This window comes from Podarcis pityusensis (assembly GCF_964106645.2).
Source record: "Podarcis pityusensis genome assembly, chromosome: 17".
Lineage (NCBI taxonomy): Eukaryota > Metazoa > Chordata > Lepidosauria > Squamata > Lacertidae > Podarcis > Podarcis pityusensis.
This window is the reverse complement of record NC_138042.1, coordinates 11,350,835-11,368,648: the sequence shown is the minus strand read 5'-3', so window position 1 is coordinate 11,368,648 and position 17,814 is coordinate 11,350,835. Positions and strand designations below refer to the sequence as shown.

The window sequence follows — 17,814 nt, the reverse complement described above, 5'->3', positions numbered from 1 at the left end:
CAAGCTGTATTTGTTGAGGAGCAGTTGCAGCTTGCATACCAGCCCTAGTTGGTACAAGACGCTGCATGCTGTGGATATCATTTGCACTTCTAATGAAATCTGAATTGATCAGTGGCCTCAGGAAGCAAATTGATAATTGAAATTCTTTCAATAAAATATAAATACAAAAAATACAAAAAGGAAGCAAACTGGATCTTTTGGGAGAAATTCATTCCCATGCAGAGCAGCTTGGACACTCCCTCACATGAGGCCTGAGATTGTTTCTACAATACTATAATTGTAAACTTTTTAAAATTGAGGAAAGAAAAGGCATCAATGTTACAATATGATGATGATTTGATATTAGAAAGTCACATTTTAACCATCATGTAAATTAATAGGAAATTCTATTTAGCATATGGCCAGAATAGATAACCTGTATAGATTCTGATGTGAAAATGTCTGGGTTCCAGGGTTGCCTTCTTAAATAATTGTGTTGGCCTTTGGAATATGCCTTTGCTAGAAATTGGCTGAACGCTTCACTGGCAACATGTATATTTGTTTTCCTGTCCAGGTGGTCATGAAAATTTTGCCAAAATGATTGATGAAGCAGAAGTGTTGGAGTTCCCCATGGTTGTGAAGAACACACGTGGTCATAGAGGTGAGTGAGAATCTGTGCATAATTGCTATGGAGTCCTGAATGAGGATTGCTCTTTGTCTAAAGCTTCCTGGCTATTTCGGAAACACTTAAAACATCCTAAACTCAGCCTTGCCAAGAGGATGCAGATTATTAGTGATGTAGTAGTATCAACCCTTGCCTGAATATCAAACTGATGTACAGGCAACGACCAATTGAGGCATGTCCGAATGATGCGCGATTGGGCATAGCACCAAACCCAGAACTAGCCCCAAACGTCAAAAAGACATGGTGGAAATGGGCAAAACAGGCAAATGAGGTTTGCCTAGACCTTCTAACTAAGGTGGTATACCTCTTTCAACATGTGGATAAGTAGAAGACCAAGTGTTTTATTTAGCTACAAAATCACATAAGTGTATTTCTGCATGTTTAATCATTTTAAGAAGAGGAACAAAAATCCTTACTTTTTTGCAGCTAGCGTAAAGTATAATTTAGTGATAATTTTGGTGTTAGCATTTGAATTTAGAATTTAAACTCTGTTTAAGTCATTTGTTTATATTAAGCTTATCTAACAACATTTGTAACAAAGCTTTTCTAGTTTCTGATTTTATTTATTTAGAGCATTTATAAACTGATTAATATTTTTTAAAACTCTACAGTGTAATAAACAAACAGTATCATTACAATAAAAATACAACCTGAAGCCATTAAAAAAAAGATTCAGGGTATCCCTTGAAGATATCCTGGAGGTTAAGGTGGTCAATGACCCGTAGTCATGATGGCTGTATTTTACCTCTGTATCAGAGGCATTATGCCTCTGAACACCAGTTGCTTGGGAAACACAAGTGGAGACTGTGTTGTTTCACTCATGTTGTGCTTGTGGCCTTCCTGTCAGCGTCTGGCTGGCCACTGTGAAAAGAGGATGCTGGTTTGATTCAGCAGGTTTCTCGGGTTATTTTCTCAAAATAAAATTACTGCATTTTGAGCAAGATTTTTAGAAAATACTAAGACTAGAGCTATTGACTAGTAAGCAAAGATACAGTAGTTTACAACGGGGAGGGGCGACCCCCTTCCCCCCCTCCCCCCCTTTCTTCCTAATGTAACCCTAATGTCTCAGCAAATTAAACTGACCTATGGAAAATGTAACTTGAAAAAAGAGACATTGCGCATACCTGTGTAAACCAAGAAATCACACACACATATATATATGGGGGGGGGGCGGCAGCGAACATTCTGCAGGACTAAAATAATAGTAATTGCGATATTATCATATATGCAGGATCACCATATGGTCTGTTTCTCCCAGTGGCCTTCTAAGTTGCGTGTAATGTTAGCATGGTTTGATTAGGGTGCAATGCGCTCTTTGAAGCTAACCCTGAAGAATTCATAGGCTCCCAATAAGAAAGGTTTTGTGCATCTCTGGGAGAATGAGCTTTTTGCCAGCAAGGGGGAATGGAAACACTAAAGCAAGCAACATTTTCACAGGAAACCAACCCATGAACTCAGCAGTGATTTAGGAAATAATGGTTAAAGTCCTGTTTTTTGGTGGTGGCAGGGATGTGGAATTAAGGCAAAACCCTTGTTTTGGATATCTAGACAGTAACAAACATGGAAGCAGCGAAAAGGGGTAGCTGGGTAGGCAGGGCTAATATTTATGCTTTGTGGGGCAACTCTCTGACCACACAGTCAAAGGAGCAGTCAGAAGCAAGATATAATTACTTAAATCCCCCTGTTGCCAGGCCTGCAGAACCAGCCATGTGCATTGGACTGCGGTGATTGCAGGTGAAATTCTGGTGTGGAACACCAAAGGCAAATGTTTGCTACACATAAATGCATGTGCACATGCACACCCACTCATATCCCAGACAGTTGTTCCAGACAAAGCTTCAATGTATGTGAAATAAACACAGTGACAACTTAAAACAGCAGTAATTGGTGAGGAGATGGTCTGGGCGATATCTGGCTTTCAACATTGTGATATCTCACCAGCTGAACATTGTGATATACTGATAATATCATGATGTCTGAAATAAGGATGGAGCTGTGCAGAGGCATTGGCTGGCTTCACAGTTTTCCCCACATCGTGATTGTTGCATAGCGAACGCAATATACTGCCACGTCAAAAATTTTGAAACTGATATCACGATATGGACTTCAAGCCAGTTTTGGATGGTATATCAATTTATTGCCCAGCCCTAGTGAGGACACAGTGATCTAAGCATGGCTGAGTAAATCCACATCTGCAGTGGGGCGTACCCAGATGAGTAGAACCAAACTTCTATATTCCAGTCCAGCTATTTCATGCTGGGTTTTCCCTTTGAAATTCCTCTCTTGGACAATGCTTATGGTTTGTGTTTCTGTTATGTGGTCTCTTGCAGGAGAATAGCTGTTTGGGGCTTCGGGGGTTGTCTGAAAGAATTTGCCTGTAAGCAAAAGTCCAAGGCCTGTGGACACAGGATTGCATAAATACAGGGATGAAATATTTCCCTAAAGTAAACATTTTAAGCAAAAGTGATTTGCTTGCCTTATCAGTTGCTAAAAGGAATGACTTATCTTCATTTCACCAGGCTCTTGTGTGTTTCGTGGCAAGTAGATAGTTTGAATAGGTCAGTTAAGGAAGAGGAAGGGCTGGAGATCAAGAATTGCATGGTGTGGTTATGGCTGTTTCAGAAGCAACGTATTGTGAAGCCTCACTGTACTGAGAGGACCTAAGGGCTTAAGAAACTGACCGCTTGTGGGCAAGGCAAGAGCACAGATTTCTGTGAAGTGGGCTGCCACAGCTCCAGTTTTCTTTCCTGCCTTGTCAAGAGCAGTCAGCCTTCTGTTTGTTCTGCATCGCCACTGCATCTGGGGCCTTAAGACCAGTTTAGGGGGCACTGCCACCTGAGGCAGCTGTCTGTATCAGTTTAGTTTTAGGCCTGGCTCAGGGTTCATTTTTCTAGGGATAATTTTTTAAATAGCTTTTTTGTTGCATTCAGCTTATTGGTATTTACAACAAAAGAATATTTCCCATCTTAAATGATACTGAGAATTCTAATACTTCCCGTGGATTTGCATTTGGCAAAGAAATAATTTTTATATTTTTCACTGTTGCACTAATTAGTAGCTGCCAATTAATTGGGAGTGGTTCATTTTGGGTTCATCAGCTAATCATACACAGCACCTTGGAATCGGCTGTCATCTTTGGACTGTGATTGGTGCAGCCCTCTGTTTTATGTGTCTAGAGAACCCAAAACCTGTTGCAAAACGCTCTTGCAACCTAGTACTACTAGAATAGCACGGAATGGTACAGGCCAAGATTGAAGGATACTGGCAGACCTATACTGAGGGAGTTGAGAACTGGAATAAACGTTGGAAATTGTGAGTTTGCTTTAAGGTAATGTTTTGTTTTTCAATTTTTGCTATTTTTATAGCACTAAATGTGCAAAGCGCTTTACCAATTTTAATTTTATTCATACATGCACCAGTGCTGCCAGGATACTTTTTTTGCAGCACTGAGATTAAGGATTATGTTTTTCATACCCTTTAGAAATATGCAGAAAATTCACTGACCTCCTTCCCCTTTCACCTTCTATACTGTCTTTATGCAGGTAAAGCTGTGTTTCTGGCAAGAGACAAGCACCATTTGGCAGACTTGAGCCATCTAATTCGTCATGAGGCCCCTTATCTATTCCAAAAATATGTCCAAGAATCCCATGGCAAAGATGTTCGTGTCATCGTAGTGGGAGGTCGTGTGGTGGGCACTATGCTGCGTTGCTCAACAGACGGTAGAATGCAGAGCAATTGCTCGCTTGGTAAGAATTGAAGTGTGCTTATTCTTGGTTGGAATTGGGGCCGGCAAAGGAGGGTTTAAAATCTAATTTAAGTGGCAGCTGTTTCATGTGCAATTACAAATAATTAAGCTATTACATTAAAAATTAGATTTTGAAATTGGAGACTTGACCAACTTTTTCAAAAGACAAGATAATGGTATTTAGAATACTACCTAGTAGGCTTCCTTCAGTTTATATGGTTTTATTTGGTCACAAATATAAAAGAATAGTGATGTGGTACGTGCCAATTTACTGCCAATGAACTGTGTGACTGGAAATATGCTGAATTATCACTTATTTTATCTTGAAACGTTGTCTCCTTGGACCACTTTTATCTTTTCTGTAGCTGTTATATCCATGGTTACATATCTTGGGCTTTGATTATCCTACCAAGTTTTTAAATGCCTACTTTTATTTCATTCACTCCTTTTGCTTTACCCGTCATGGGGTGAGATCCTGAACCAAATGTGAGGGCACTATCATCTTGACTGTAAAGCTATATTAATCGTGAACCACTTTCAGAAGCAGTGTGGTTAAAAGCTGGTATTCAAATACTGTTAAGCAATTCTTTTTAAAAAAAATAGAATCTGTTTATCTCGCTCATCATCCCCTGCTGGATTGAAAAGTTTTTCCTTCACCTGTTTTCATAGAATTGTGGAGTTGGAAGGGACACCAAGGGTCATCTAGTCCAAACACTTCCAATGCAGGAATATCAACTAAAACATCCATGACAGATGCCCATCCATTTATGCACTAGCTGTTGGGTTTTCTGTCATTCAGGTGGACTCCATCTTTTTGATACAGACTTCCCTAAATGTTCCCCCAAGGCTTCAGTCTTATTCGTTATGGAGCCCCGCATCTCTACCTGTTTGGTCTGTGGGTTTTTTTTAAGATGTAGCCCCCAAATAGGTAGACCTTCAGTAGCCCCGCCCTAAGATTTACCCTTCTCTCTTTTGCCAGGTGGCATAGGAATGATGTGCTCGCTGAGTGAACAAGGCAAGCAGCTGGCAATCCAGGTGTCCAACATCTTGGGGATGGATGTATGTGGCATCGACCTCCTCATGAAGGATGATGGCTCGTTCTACGTCTGCGAGGCCAATGCAAATGTAGGTTTCATTGCCTTTGACAAGGCTTGTAATCTAGATGTAGCTGGTATCATAGCGGACTATGCCGCTTCCCTTCTTCCCCCCGGTCGCTTGACACGACGCATGTCCTTGCTCTCTGTGGTGTCCACGGCTAGCGAGACTAGCGAGCCAGAGCTGGGCCCTCCAGCTAGCGCCACTGTCGACAATATGAGTGCCAGCTCCAGCTCTGTCGACAGCGACCCTGAAACCACAGAGAGAGAGTTGCTCACCAAGCTCCCGGGGGGTATATTCAACATGAACCAGCTAATAGCCAATGAGATTAAGCTCCTGGTGGAGTGATGCCACATGTAAATAAATATGACCAACTTTCTTGTACATTTTTTTTAAAAAAAACAACAACAACTACTTGTAGTGCTGTATATCGGAAGCAGCTTATGGAGGTGAAGGGAGGTTTTAGCCTGGGGATCAAGATCAAAACGCATGTTCTGTGAATGCTGCTTTTTTGCTACTTATTGATTTTGCAGAACATACGTTTAGTTGATATTTTTGACAGCCAATTTCCCTTTGGTCATGCCCAGTTAAGAACCTGCATTTGTGTGGGGGAGGGGGTTGGAACCTTTGCAACATTAGGGATGCCACTGTGATTTTTAAACTCATTGCAGAGCATGTGGGTTCATTGGGAAGTGATTCAGCTTGATTTGTGCTTTCGGAACTTAGAAGTTTTAATTCTCCAAAAGCATTTGTAAACTATTGTCTGTAACCATCCCCTCACCTCATTAGCGCTCAGTCCTATTGGTTATTTTATACCCCTTGCTTTTTGTCCCATTAGGAGTTTATAGGTTAGGGCAGCCAATTTCTGTTTCATCCAAAGGTTCTAAATATTGGCATTTCCCATCTAACATCTGTAGGATCTGTGAGAATTCGCATCCCTGACAAACAGTCTGTAATGGCCTCAGAAGTCTGGCCCTTAAAGAAATTAAACAGGGTGCAGCATTTCTTAGTTCAGCATGAGCTTTTGAACCAAACCTGTGACTTCTGCCATTTCAGTATTAACAGATGGGTTTATGTCCATACATTTATATTTAAAACAAACCACTTTCTTTCGGAGAAAGATTTTAGTATGTGTGGATTTTTAAGAAATTATTTTAATTCCTGGGGTGGGGGGGAGAAGGTGTGTCTAAATTTCAGTCTTGTTCATTGATGGCAGAAGTGGCATGTTTTCTTTTGCGCAAAAGGCAAAGATAAACAGCACTGTTAACTTTTGGTGTACAAAATAATGTTTAATCCGATGTGAAAAAGAATAACACTAGTTTAAAACAAATGTGCATTGACTTGTATTTGTTAGTGTTTTAGTCCTTTTTGCAAGATATATGCTATGTTAATGTTTCGTTTTTAATACATGCTCGTCCAACACTTCCTTCTCCATGCCTGCATCTTTAACAGTGGCCAAACTTGAAAATACCCATACTGTTTAACATCACCACTATTTAACAAACAAAAACTAGACACCTTTTTTTTAATCTGTTACCCTGAAAAAATGTGGGAGGGGGTGTGGAGGAGGGTTGAAGTGGTTGCAAATTTCACAACCACCTTGGAGTAAACTTAACGTGTTACTACTATTAGTAACGTTTCTCTGTAGAACACATTAAAATCTAAAGTGACTTCCTTAAGAATAAATCTTGAAGAGAAATAAGCAGGTTTTGGGCAACAACATAGGACACTTTGCTAGTAAGGCCCAGCCAGAATGGGAATATGATTTAAGGCCACACTTCTGTGGATCTCAGGCCCCTATGTATGTGTCTGTATTTTGCTTTGTTTTGTCATTGGTTTTTTGTCTGTCCAGTTCGTCACTCTTTTTTCCAGAATGCCTGATGATCTCCTCTCCCAACCCCTACCCAATCCTGATACTTCTGGCTGTGCATTTTCTTATTAAATTTGATAAAAGAACCAAAACAGCAGCTTTGGGTCTGTTTTAATGGCCTCACCTTCCTCCTCCTCACCCATTTCTCACTCATTTATTTTCTTTGGGGTGTGTACAACATGGAAACAATATATACAGAATCCTATTACTTTTTATAAAAAAAACACCACATAGTAAAATGTTTGCAACAGGAAGATGGTTTGTGGAAAGTTTTTGGAGGGTGGGCAGCTTATGTGTATAGTGCTGCATTTATCTGGATGCCTCAAAGGAGCATGGCCCCTCTGCCTTCTGAGGCTCTGAGCTTCATTCCTCTGGCCCATCCTCTCCACTTGGCTGTCTAACCTTCACTCGGATCTTAAATACACACCAGTTGAGGATTACTACGCAGAGAGGCGTCAGGCGGCAATAAACAGAAAAGTGTTAACCTGCTTTCATGGAGGTTTGGTCATGCCTTGTTTGTACATTTTTTTGTTTTTTAAAATGTGTACTCTTCTTTTTTGTAGAATTAAATATTATTTAAATCAAGTGGAAGGTTGACTGTTGACATTAGCTGATGAAGCAAATTGAGTGCCCAGGTTGGAACAAAAGATACTAAGGTTTTCATTTTAAAAAACCCCAAACACCCAGCAACTCAGGCAAAAGCCCAGTCTTTGACAATTTTTTTCCTGGTTGGTGGTTCTTCAACCCTTTGTCAGCTACACGTGTCTTCTAAAATACAGGTTTCTCTGACGACCCAGTTGGGTAATCTTTTTCCTTATATGTGCTTTGAAACACTGAGCATATTTCAGGAATTTGAGCAAAGAATTATCCTTCTGTTATCTGATAGAACTTTACAAATCTCTGAATCACTCACTGAAAAGAAACAAAGTGAATCCAGGAAGGAACTGGTAACTCTTTGACAGTTCTGATATGGGCTGCATTTAGTCTGCGTTGCTTGAGCAAAACTGGTAGTGAGAAGTCTGATTTTCACACTCATGTGTCTTTGATCCCCACCCCAAATTCCTAGACCCAGTTTACATCAATATAAACACAGTGCAATGAAGCACACATTTCTTTCTAAAAAACAACAACATACACACACAAACGAAACATGAAGAGTTTTTCAAGCTTTGATTTGTCTACTTGTCATGAGATGGTCATGGATGTATTGTGAGATTGGAGGAAATTGTGGCTAATCTGTGGGAGAAGAAAAGTCGCACTAAAATCTCACAGGAAATTGTACTTAAAAAAACAAGGGTTGTAGATTCATCCCCTACCCTTCCTATCGTAGCTCCACCAGGGAAATGTCATGGTAGAAGGTTTTTAAAACAACATACCTATCAGGTAAAGAAAATAAATCATGCTCTTACTAATCAGGGTGAAACTTCCACACAAGCTAATGCTACATGTCACACTTTTCTGAAGAACATTTACTTAAATACAGTAAGAGCACCAGCGTTGCTGATCATAGTTTGAAACTTTATGTTGAAACGAGCTCTTGGTAAGACAGAAGTCATAGTATCAGCATAGCCAATGACATAACACAAATGGAAGCAAAGTTGCTGGGATGTGTGGTGGTGGGTGGAGCTTGATGAATTCCATATGTTTTATTTGTATTTTTAATATGTTTGTACTTCTATATAGCAAATTCTGCAGATAAAATGGTTACCTTCATACATTTTTGTATTATGTAGAAATGCAGATTGTGTTTATAGCTTTGTATGTTTTCAGATCTTTAATGTCTTAATGTTTTGATAAATTTTATAAACCCTCCTCTCATTCTGGAACACTGTGATAGATCATCAGTAATAAATGATGGAAGGACAGCACACTCATGGACTACTTTTGTTCTTGTTGGGTTGCACTCACCTTTCAAACTGTGTGATCATGCTTCACTGACTTTGCCGGCAATGCCTCATGTGGATTATCTCCTAAGAAAAATGTTCTGGACCTGCGATGCTTATAAAAATTAAAAAGAACTCTACGAGAGGTGCTGCACCGGACTCTTACCAGAATCAAGAAGTGAAATAAATCATTTAAACTTCTAATAAGTCTCCCAGTTTAGAAAAGCAAAGCCCAAGTAGGTTAAATGTGTAAGGGCTTAAACATTGTAAGACGTATCAACATGTACAATTCTTTCTCATGGCTCACTCTTTTTGAGAAGGTTTATGAGCTATTTGGCTGGTGTGAGACTCACGACCCACTCCTGTTCTCTCTATGGAATTGTAGGTGCTCAGACAGGTAACCTCTGCTGCTACTGTCTCTTTTTATTTTTAATTTTTCTCTGTTCTAGGAATTCCTAAAATGCAAATTATTGTAGGATTAATAATGAAATGTTACATTTTTCCTTTAGTTTTCTTTTACTTTTATTTTGAGTCTCCTGACCTTGGAGGGTGATTTTTGGGATGATCTGATGGTGGCTTGGACCATTGTTGGAAGTTTCCATACCCCCCTCATGTACCAGTTTTCAGTTGAATGTCTTTTATTTGATTAATGCACTGTCCATGTTTTAGGGTGGGAATTTGTAGCTCTTGGGGAACACTGCTCTGCTATGTAAACTTTTATATACATAGAATTCATTTTGCTGATGTTTCTAACGGTTCACACTTTCTTACTGTTCTTTGCAAAACTTTTCAGGAGCCAAAAAAGTCAAACAATCCAGAGAAAAACTTCCCTTCTCCCCTTTCTGATGGCAAGAGAAAGAGCTTGTGAAAAATCCTTGAGAATGTTCCTCCCTAAACTTTTCCCCCCTGTGGTAAAACAGTAAACGCAGCAGTTTGGTGGCATCCAGTACCGACCTGTTGGCAGGTAACTTTCAGCTCTTTTGATCATCCCATGTTTGCTAACATTGCTTTCCTTTCTTCTAACACCCTAGTTTTAATATTATTACTGTCCAGAAAGAATGAGGCTTAGGAAGCATGTTGAGTTCTTCTTGTTTTTGTTTTTTGCTTTTTTGCTAGAGCCATGTTTTAATAAACCTTTTCAGGATCCGTGTGTTCAAGTAGGATCATGGCAAGGATGAGTTTAAACAACATGCACTGCTTCAGAAAGGAGTGGTGGGATGGTGTGTAATTCCATAAATTCTGCCATCTCCACCCTCCCATGTTCCTGTCTTGCTCTTCTCACTCCCTTCCCCCCCCCCCCCCATATACACTCTTGGCTTAAGTTTTTACAGGGCTTTGGTGCTTTCCAGGGGCACAATCAGCACAAAACTAATCGGCATCAATTAATAACAGGTATGAAAAACTAGCTGTACAAAGTTATATATAAAATTAATTTCTTATAGCAGGGCTGGGGAGGGGGAGGGTGGTTATCATCCTTTGTTAAGGCCATTTGAGGGTGACGTTTTCAGGCATTTTTAACATGTGCTGTTGAGGATGGTACTTGTGTCAGTAATACTTGGTGATTCAAATGATCTCTTGATAACTTTGAAAACAATTTATTAACAGCCCAAAACTTGTATAGTGCTGCAACTGCAATGATATAGCCTATATTGAAGGTACTTTCTAATGAGGAAGAATGTAATGCTTCAGATAAACACTCTTAAAATCATTTTTGAGTCTACAAGTTGGAAATAAGTCATTTTTCAGTGTTGCTGTATTTTAACATTTTGTGTGCACACCGCCTAAAGCAAAACATTTCTTTGCCAGTTTAACCCCATAACACGTTTTGAAATTTGTAGCTTGGGACATCTTTTAAGCAGCACTAGTGCAGGATTTGTCTTTTTATGTTTTAAGATTTCACAGTTGTTGTTGCATATTGTTTTTACTGCTTCTCCTTTTCACTTGGCATGGAAGGGTTACTCCTGAATATATTTTTGTCCTTTGATTGCTGAAAGAAATGGCTGTACCTTTTAGAGCTAGCTGAAGAGGGCACAATAATTTTGCAAACATTTTGACAAATGTACCCTCTCTTGTAATTTTTGTTTTCTATGAAAAATGGGACAATATATATATATATATATATATATATGTATGTGTGTGTATATATATATGTGCATGCTTTTGCAGTGTGTTCCCTCCTCCTGTCAATTTGCAAACACCTGGCTAATTTAAAGGAGGTGGTTGAAAGCCTGGTGAGCAATTAAAGCTCTCGTCTTTCGACTTGCAAACAGACTAAGGAAAAGTTCATGCTGCAGATTTCTTCCTTTAAATTGGCTGCGCCCTTGTGAATTGATATCTTAAAGGAGGTAATCAGTTGCAGTCCCTTTGCTGAAAATAAAAGTATTCCCAATGGATTAGGAACACCTCAGGAAGCATTGTCCCTGCTCTGCCAGTATCATTCCTGGGAGGAGAGAGATCCAAGGGGGCAGGGAGAAGGATGAGAGTGGTGTTGAAGCAGTAGGAGTCTGTGGGAAGAGTATTTGTGAACAGTGCCCAACAAAGGTTAAAACAAAGTGCTACTTTTTTCCCTTTGGGAGCCCAGGAAGGTGTTAACGTCTTCAGTAAAAGTTGTTTGGTTTTGTGATGTTCTATGTGGCTCAGGTCATGTGTTTCAGATCTGTAGCTACTAATATGCTATAAGAAAGAATTAAATAGCCTTCTAGGTTCTACAGTACCTGGAAATTAGTTGAGCTCAACCCAACCAACAAAGCTGCTGCCCATCCCTTCCTACTGAAATGTATGGAAGTCACATGGTAGCAGTGCCAGGTGGTATTTGCCTATCCTATTTTAATCTGTCCTTTATCCAGATAGTTCCATCTGTAGGGAGGCCTTCCAGAGCCTGTTACTGAGTATCGTCTGTCCAGAACTCTTTTTGAAGGGTGTGGGTGGATATGGGGGAAAGCTTGAAATAAGCTTTGGTGCCTTAAAAGGATCCCCATTGTATGATTTTTCTGCAAGCTGAACAAGAACTTCTTCTATATACCCTTGTGCTGCAACAGAGTAATAAAACTGGTAGGTGGCAGCAGAAGAAGGAACTTATTCAGATGGCACCCGTGAACTGAGAATGCTGCCATGTGTGGAGAGATGGATTCCAAAACATTAGCTGGTCTAACGTGCAAAGATGAGAGGCAGCTTCCCTGACTTGTCAATCTGCATGGTGAGTCTGACTCTTGGTCAATTCTTATCCACAATAATGGATCTTTACACTCCACATTTCTCCTTAATCTGGAATACTGACTAAAAGCCATTATGGAGGGCTGACAGACCTGCGTGTGCTTGTCTGGATTTCATGTTACACAGTACTTTAAGAGATTGTTGCTGACTATCACAACCTTCCCCTAGGGCATCCATTTGCTCATGTTAAAAATATGTAACACTTTCTTCCAAAAAGTACTGCTAGATTGTATTTTTATCACTTCCATTTCAAAGGCATTTTCCATGTAGTATTTATACTTCTCATGTATTTCAAGGTGAAGGAAATGACTCTGTACAAATTTTGTTAAACAGAGATGGAATGTGAAATTAGACATTTGATCTCACTGTGGCCCAGATTTTCAGTTCCAAGGAATGTTCTGCATTAAGGAGCCATTGGCTCATACTTCATGTAGGCAATGCTGTGTGGAATGAGCAGTTAGAAATAGAACTCATTGGGGAAAATTGTCAGCAGCTGAGTGGAATGAGAAGCAAATATTTATGATCTCAAAACATATTAAAGTAAGATTTCTTCGACTTTCATATTTTCCCTATAGACTTTTTCCAAAACTGCCCCTTGAAACTTCATATGTTGGAAATCAATTGTAGCTGTACAAGCAATTGCCATAAGAGATCTTTTACAACTACTTGCTTGTGATCATTACTGTGCCCATTAGATCACAGTTAATCTGGAAGTTAATGCGCCACAGATTTTAACCACAATATAAACATTAATAATAAACCTATGAGATATTTCCATCAAATGTTCATGGTTTGCCATCTGAACAGCTTTGTGTAAGATAAGAAGAGTTAATGTGCAAATGAATGGCTGCTGTGATTGCAGGAATCAGTAGAATCCATGCAGTACTGCTTGTGGGTAATAGGATTCTGTGGAAACAATTTGTTAGTGCTGCCACATATGTGAACTTGTTCTGTGTTTGGTTAGACCAAGGTTCCCTTGCTTCTCAGTGATTTTTTGAGTGTCTGAAATATGACACTTCTGAGAAGCACAACATGAGTTTTGGGCTGCCTGTCTTTTGGGGGGGGGGGATTGCATGGAAACTGGATATGCTTACAAGACAGAACTTCAGTTAGAAAAAGCAAGGCAACCCTGAATGATATAATAATGCAACAAGTTACCTTTTTCCACCTACAGAGCACATAGTAGGGGTGCCTTAGAGGAGCAGGTATCTTAAGCACCCTTTTTGCATTTGAAGAGACTTCCAAGAGATATGTGACAGACTCACTTAGAGAAACAGTGGGCTGGATTAAGGCCTTTATTCACAGTGCAATGTGCAACAGTCACCAGCAGCGTGGGGAGGGAGAAACCCTGGAGCAGGAGGAAGCAGTGGAGCAGGTGGCAGCTGGACAACATTTGCTGATCTGTCTCAGGCAACAAAACCTCTTGAGCAGGCCCTGGCTCTCTTCCCCCCTCCCCCATGATATTTACTTGAACTTGCTGAGTGATGGCCAAGAATTTGGGTTGAAGTGACCTTAGTATGTGGGTGTCATCCAACTCCCTCTAATCCAGATGTGGCAACCTCATTTCCAGTAATGGACTGGATGCGGGCTAATAAATTGAAGCTCAGCCTAGATAAGATGGAGGTGTGATTAGTGGGTGGGTAGGGGGCATTCAGTTTGTGCAAGATGGGATAGCACTCCCTCTTGAACTGGTTCACAGTGTGAGTGCAGGAAGCTCCTGCAGCCAATCAGAAGCTGCGCCTTGGTTTTGGAACAGTTTCAGGAGTCGAACAAACTCCCGGAACGGGTTAAGTTCAAGAACCAAGGTACCACTGTATTGTAGAATAGCAGGACTAGGAAAGAGTCCTAACTGATTGAGTTAATATGCAAAATTCTTCCTCTCCCACCCCCATCTCCCTCTAGTTTCCAGAGCCCCTTTTATGTCCTGCCTGATACAGCTTTCCTTCAGCGCCTTCATTTCTCCAACCCATGCTTCCCTTTGCTCTTCTTTTTCATGGTCCTGTACATAAGGGCTGTTGTTGTTGTTGTTCACATCTGTCTGTCTTGATAGACAACGGAGTGTACCTCTAGGGGCCACAGTCAAACTGCTGCATTAGCAGTACTAAAGTGACCTCCCTGGGAAGCAAGCCTGGGCAGTGTGTATGGAGGTCCTGGGCTGCCCAGATGACAAGACCCCCGTCTTGGCCTTGCTTGGCTGCAGGATATGCAGGAAGGAGATGTATCAGGCACCATCCAACCATCTTAGACACTCCATTCTGGATTTGTGTAGGGTTTGCTCCTTAGCTTGCTCTTCTCCTGAATATATATGAGCCAACAGAGGTTTAGGATCAGAGTTTGCCTTTTCCTAGATGAGCTACCTTCCCAGGTTGACTAGTCCCATCTGTCCCTCACTTCCCTCTACAGTACGTGCAGAAACCGTCTTCTTGACCGTTGGACCCACTCTTGCTCAATCCAGTGGAGCCTGTATTCGCATTCAGGGGAAGTCCCTAACTCACTGAGGGTTTGAGTCCCATCAGCTACTCTCACCTGGTTTAGTCAGCCGGTCGATGCCGTTCCCGGGATGTGGCCGCTGTCGCTCTGACAGCTTCTAGGAGCCACAGGTGAGAGCTGACTGCAGGGTGGGGACGAAAGGTGGACAAACTACCCCAGAAGGAGCATGGCGTGTCCTCCACCAGAGGCACTAGTTCTTCCCCAGCACCCTATACATGCCGCATAAAGGCTAGTAGTGGTTTAAAGCCACATGAAGCTCATGGAAGCTCCAGGCACACTGCCTTCAGTTCTGTCATGGAAAAAAGGTGTAATTTGAAATAACTTATCCAGCTTTTTTACACTGCCCTCCTTCGTGCCTCTAGGGCTCTCGTCTTCCAAGACCTCACCTACTTTCTTTACCAGGCACTTCTGTGTCTTCTCAAGATTCCTCCCTCTTGCTCCCTACAGCCTCATCAGTCCCTGGGCTCCACGTGAAGCTTTTCTTCCATCCAAATAGAAACTTTGAACGAAAGGTGACGTGACCATCTCTGAGTCAAACTAGATGTGACAAGACAACCGTGTACGTGTGTGTTGTTCATATGCAGAACAGGGGGTTAGGCTGGATCTGTTTTTGCATGAAAAGCGGTGTCAGTAAAAAGAATGAAACCCCTCTTGCCTTAGCTTGCTACATTCCAGTATTCCTAAAAATCCGCCGCTTCCCCTGCCCAGTCAAGCCCTATTAGCAAAGGAAGCTGAACTCTAGAGAAACTCTTGCTGCAGTGGAATGCAGTAAGAGAAGGGAGGGGCTTAGTTTCCCTCAAGTTTTAAAAGAACATTTTAAAAGAAATTGTTTACTTTGTGCAACCTGCACAGCTTATTCCACTTGTGTCCTAACAGTCTTGAGTTCTTGGGCTGCTGGATTTTTAGTTTTGACTAAAGCAGACTTTCAATCATATGGTTAGTCTGCAGGTACTGGCAAATGCTGCAGATTCATTTGATAAAGGAGCAAAGAGAATTGCTACTAAAGTGTTTTCCCCTTCCTTTCACATGAAGATTTCACACAGACTCACCTGTCCCTCAGAAAAGTGGGTAGCAGGAGCCCCACCAGCCTCTGACCCAGTGTTTGGAGGAATAAGCAAGATTGCAGTTTGCTCTAGAAGGCCTTGGAGGCAAAACTGCTTCTCCACGAATTCCAGAACTGTTTTTGTTCCAAATGACATTTCCAGAGGCAAGCTTTGTAACTGCAGGAGAATAGAGTACTGTTGAGCTTGTGAAACTACTTATGCACTTTCCCCCCCTTTCTATGAAATATTTTCACAGGACTCTGATGCTGGGTCAGCAGCCCCAGAGACTGCCACTATCTCGCCAGAGGACAGGTAATGCATGGCAGGGGGGTACTGGTAGCAACATGCTTGTTTGACCTGAGCTCATATTTTCTACTATACCTCTTTCTTCCCCAATAATGAAGAACCATCTTCAAGGCTAGTCAGTATCCTTGATGAGTCTCTGGTGGCTACCAACGACGAAGCCAACTACTCTGATGGTGGTTTTTGTGCTACTTGTCTCTCCATTCCCCCTCCCCAGCATTCCAGTTCCCTGGTTGGTTTTATATTACGGTGACCATTTCTCTCTTATTTCTGTAGGGTATATGAAGCATCAAGAGACCTTCCTTCCTTCTTTTTATGGGTTTTGTTCGTTGCCCTTTGTTTCTCCAGTTGTGAAGGGAATGGTGCAGGGTGGCATAAAGTCCAGAGACTGAAACAAAATGGCATCGGTGGGAATAACGTGTTCATCATATAATAGAAGATGCTCAATAAACTGCAATTAAAGAAAATTATGTGTATGTGGTTCTTCTGTAACTAATTGTGGTCATATCAGTTGGCTCCTCGGGCAAGTTGACCTCTATGTTACTTTGATCAAACCTGCATCCCAGTGTTAGTACTATACATGTGTACGGATTCTGAATACATGCCAACAGTGCACAGCTTCTTTCTTTGGAATCTAAGGGGATCTGCAAAGCTTCATGTCCTAATGGGAATTTGTTAGATTATTAGAGTTTAGAGCATGGGGGTGGGGTAGAGTTTGGGTTTTTTACTTCTCTCATTAACAGCACAATTCATCCTGATTATTTAGAAATGATCAAGCCTTGGCATTGGAAGTTTTCCACATGCCAAGAAACAAATAGTTTGTGCCTCATTCCACCTAGTCTTGCATACCAATCAAGACATACACAATCTGGTTTGGGGAGAGGATTGAAGGAGGAATCTGTATCACTTTAGCAAGTCATGTTTCTGTAGGGAGTCTTGCCTCGCAAAGCAGTATCCCTAGATTATTGCAATTATGCATTTATTTTTGGCTGAAGGCTTAAGGCCTTCAAAAATTTTGTTTCTAGTGAAAAGTTGCCTTAGCAACTATTACCATAAAATCATTCTGAACAAATATCCCACATGTTGATGGAATATAGGCTATCATGAATATCCATGACAGAGATATAGCCATGACCATTTTAAGTATTTCACTAGCTTGGGTATTTCAAATTTAGTAATACCTTTAGCAATTTTGGCCAAATAATGAACTCTAAATATATCTGTTCAGATCCTTTTATCATGGACAAACACTAAATTGCCATCCTAGTATGGTAGTGGACAACTGAAAGCCCCAAATTGCATCTCAAGAACAACTTCAGTGAAGCAATTAATATAAAATGCACAGAGTCCCCGTGTTCTTGTTTCCCCTTACAAAGAGTATTGTACCCATACTTGAGAATGGTGACACCTGAGATAAGCTACATGTGAAAGTCATGATAGTCTAGGGACAGCAACCCAACTTGAAAGTATTGTTTAGTGGCAACCAGTGAATAGCTGAGTACCAGCAA

The 17,814-nt window shown here is 41.0% G+C and overlaps 1 protein-coding gene and 1 long non-coding RNA gene across 2 annotated transcripts in view; both read left to right on the top strand.

Moving 5' to 3' along the window:
• RIMKLB (ribosomal modification protein rimK like family member B) overlaps nt 1–7,466 on the top strand; it is a 36,927-nt gene extending 29,461 nt beyond the window's left edge. The window contains exons 5-7 of the mRNA XM_080987906.1: nt 554–640; nt 4,207–4,410; nt 5,389–7,466. Of these exons, the coding sequence (XP_080844032.1) occupies nt 554–640; nt 4,207–4,410; nt 5,389–5,852 (755 nt within the window). The 3' untranslated portion in view covers nt 5,853–7,466. The remainder of the gene's footprint in view (nt 1–553; nt 641–4,206; nt 4,411–5,388) is intronic.
• A 3,927-nt stretch (nt 7,467–11,393) lies between these two features.
• On the top strand, nt 11,394–16,773 carry LOC308466794. The gene is made up of 2 exons (XR_013980937.1): nt 11,394–12,453; nt 14,874–16,773. It is a non-coding gene; the product is annotated as an uncharacterized lncRNA (long non-coding RNA).
• Nucleotides 16,774–17,814: the final 1,041 nt, after the last annotated feature.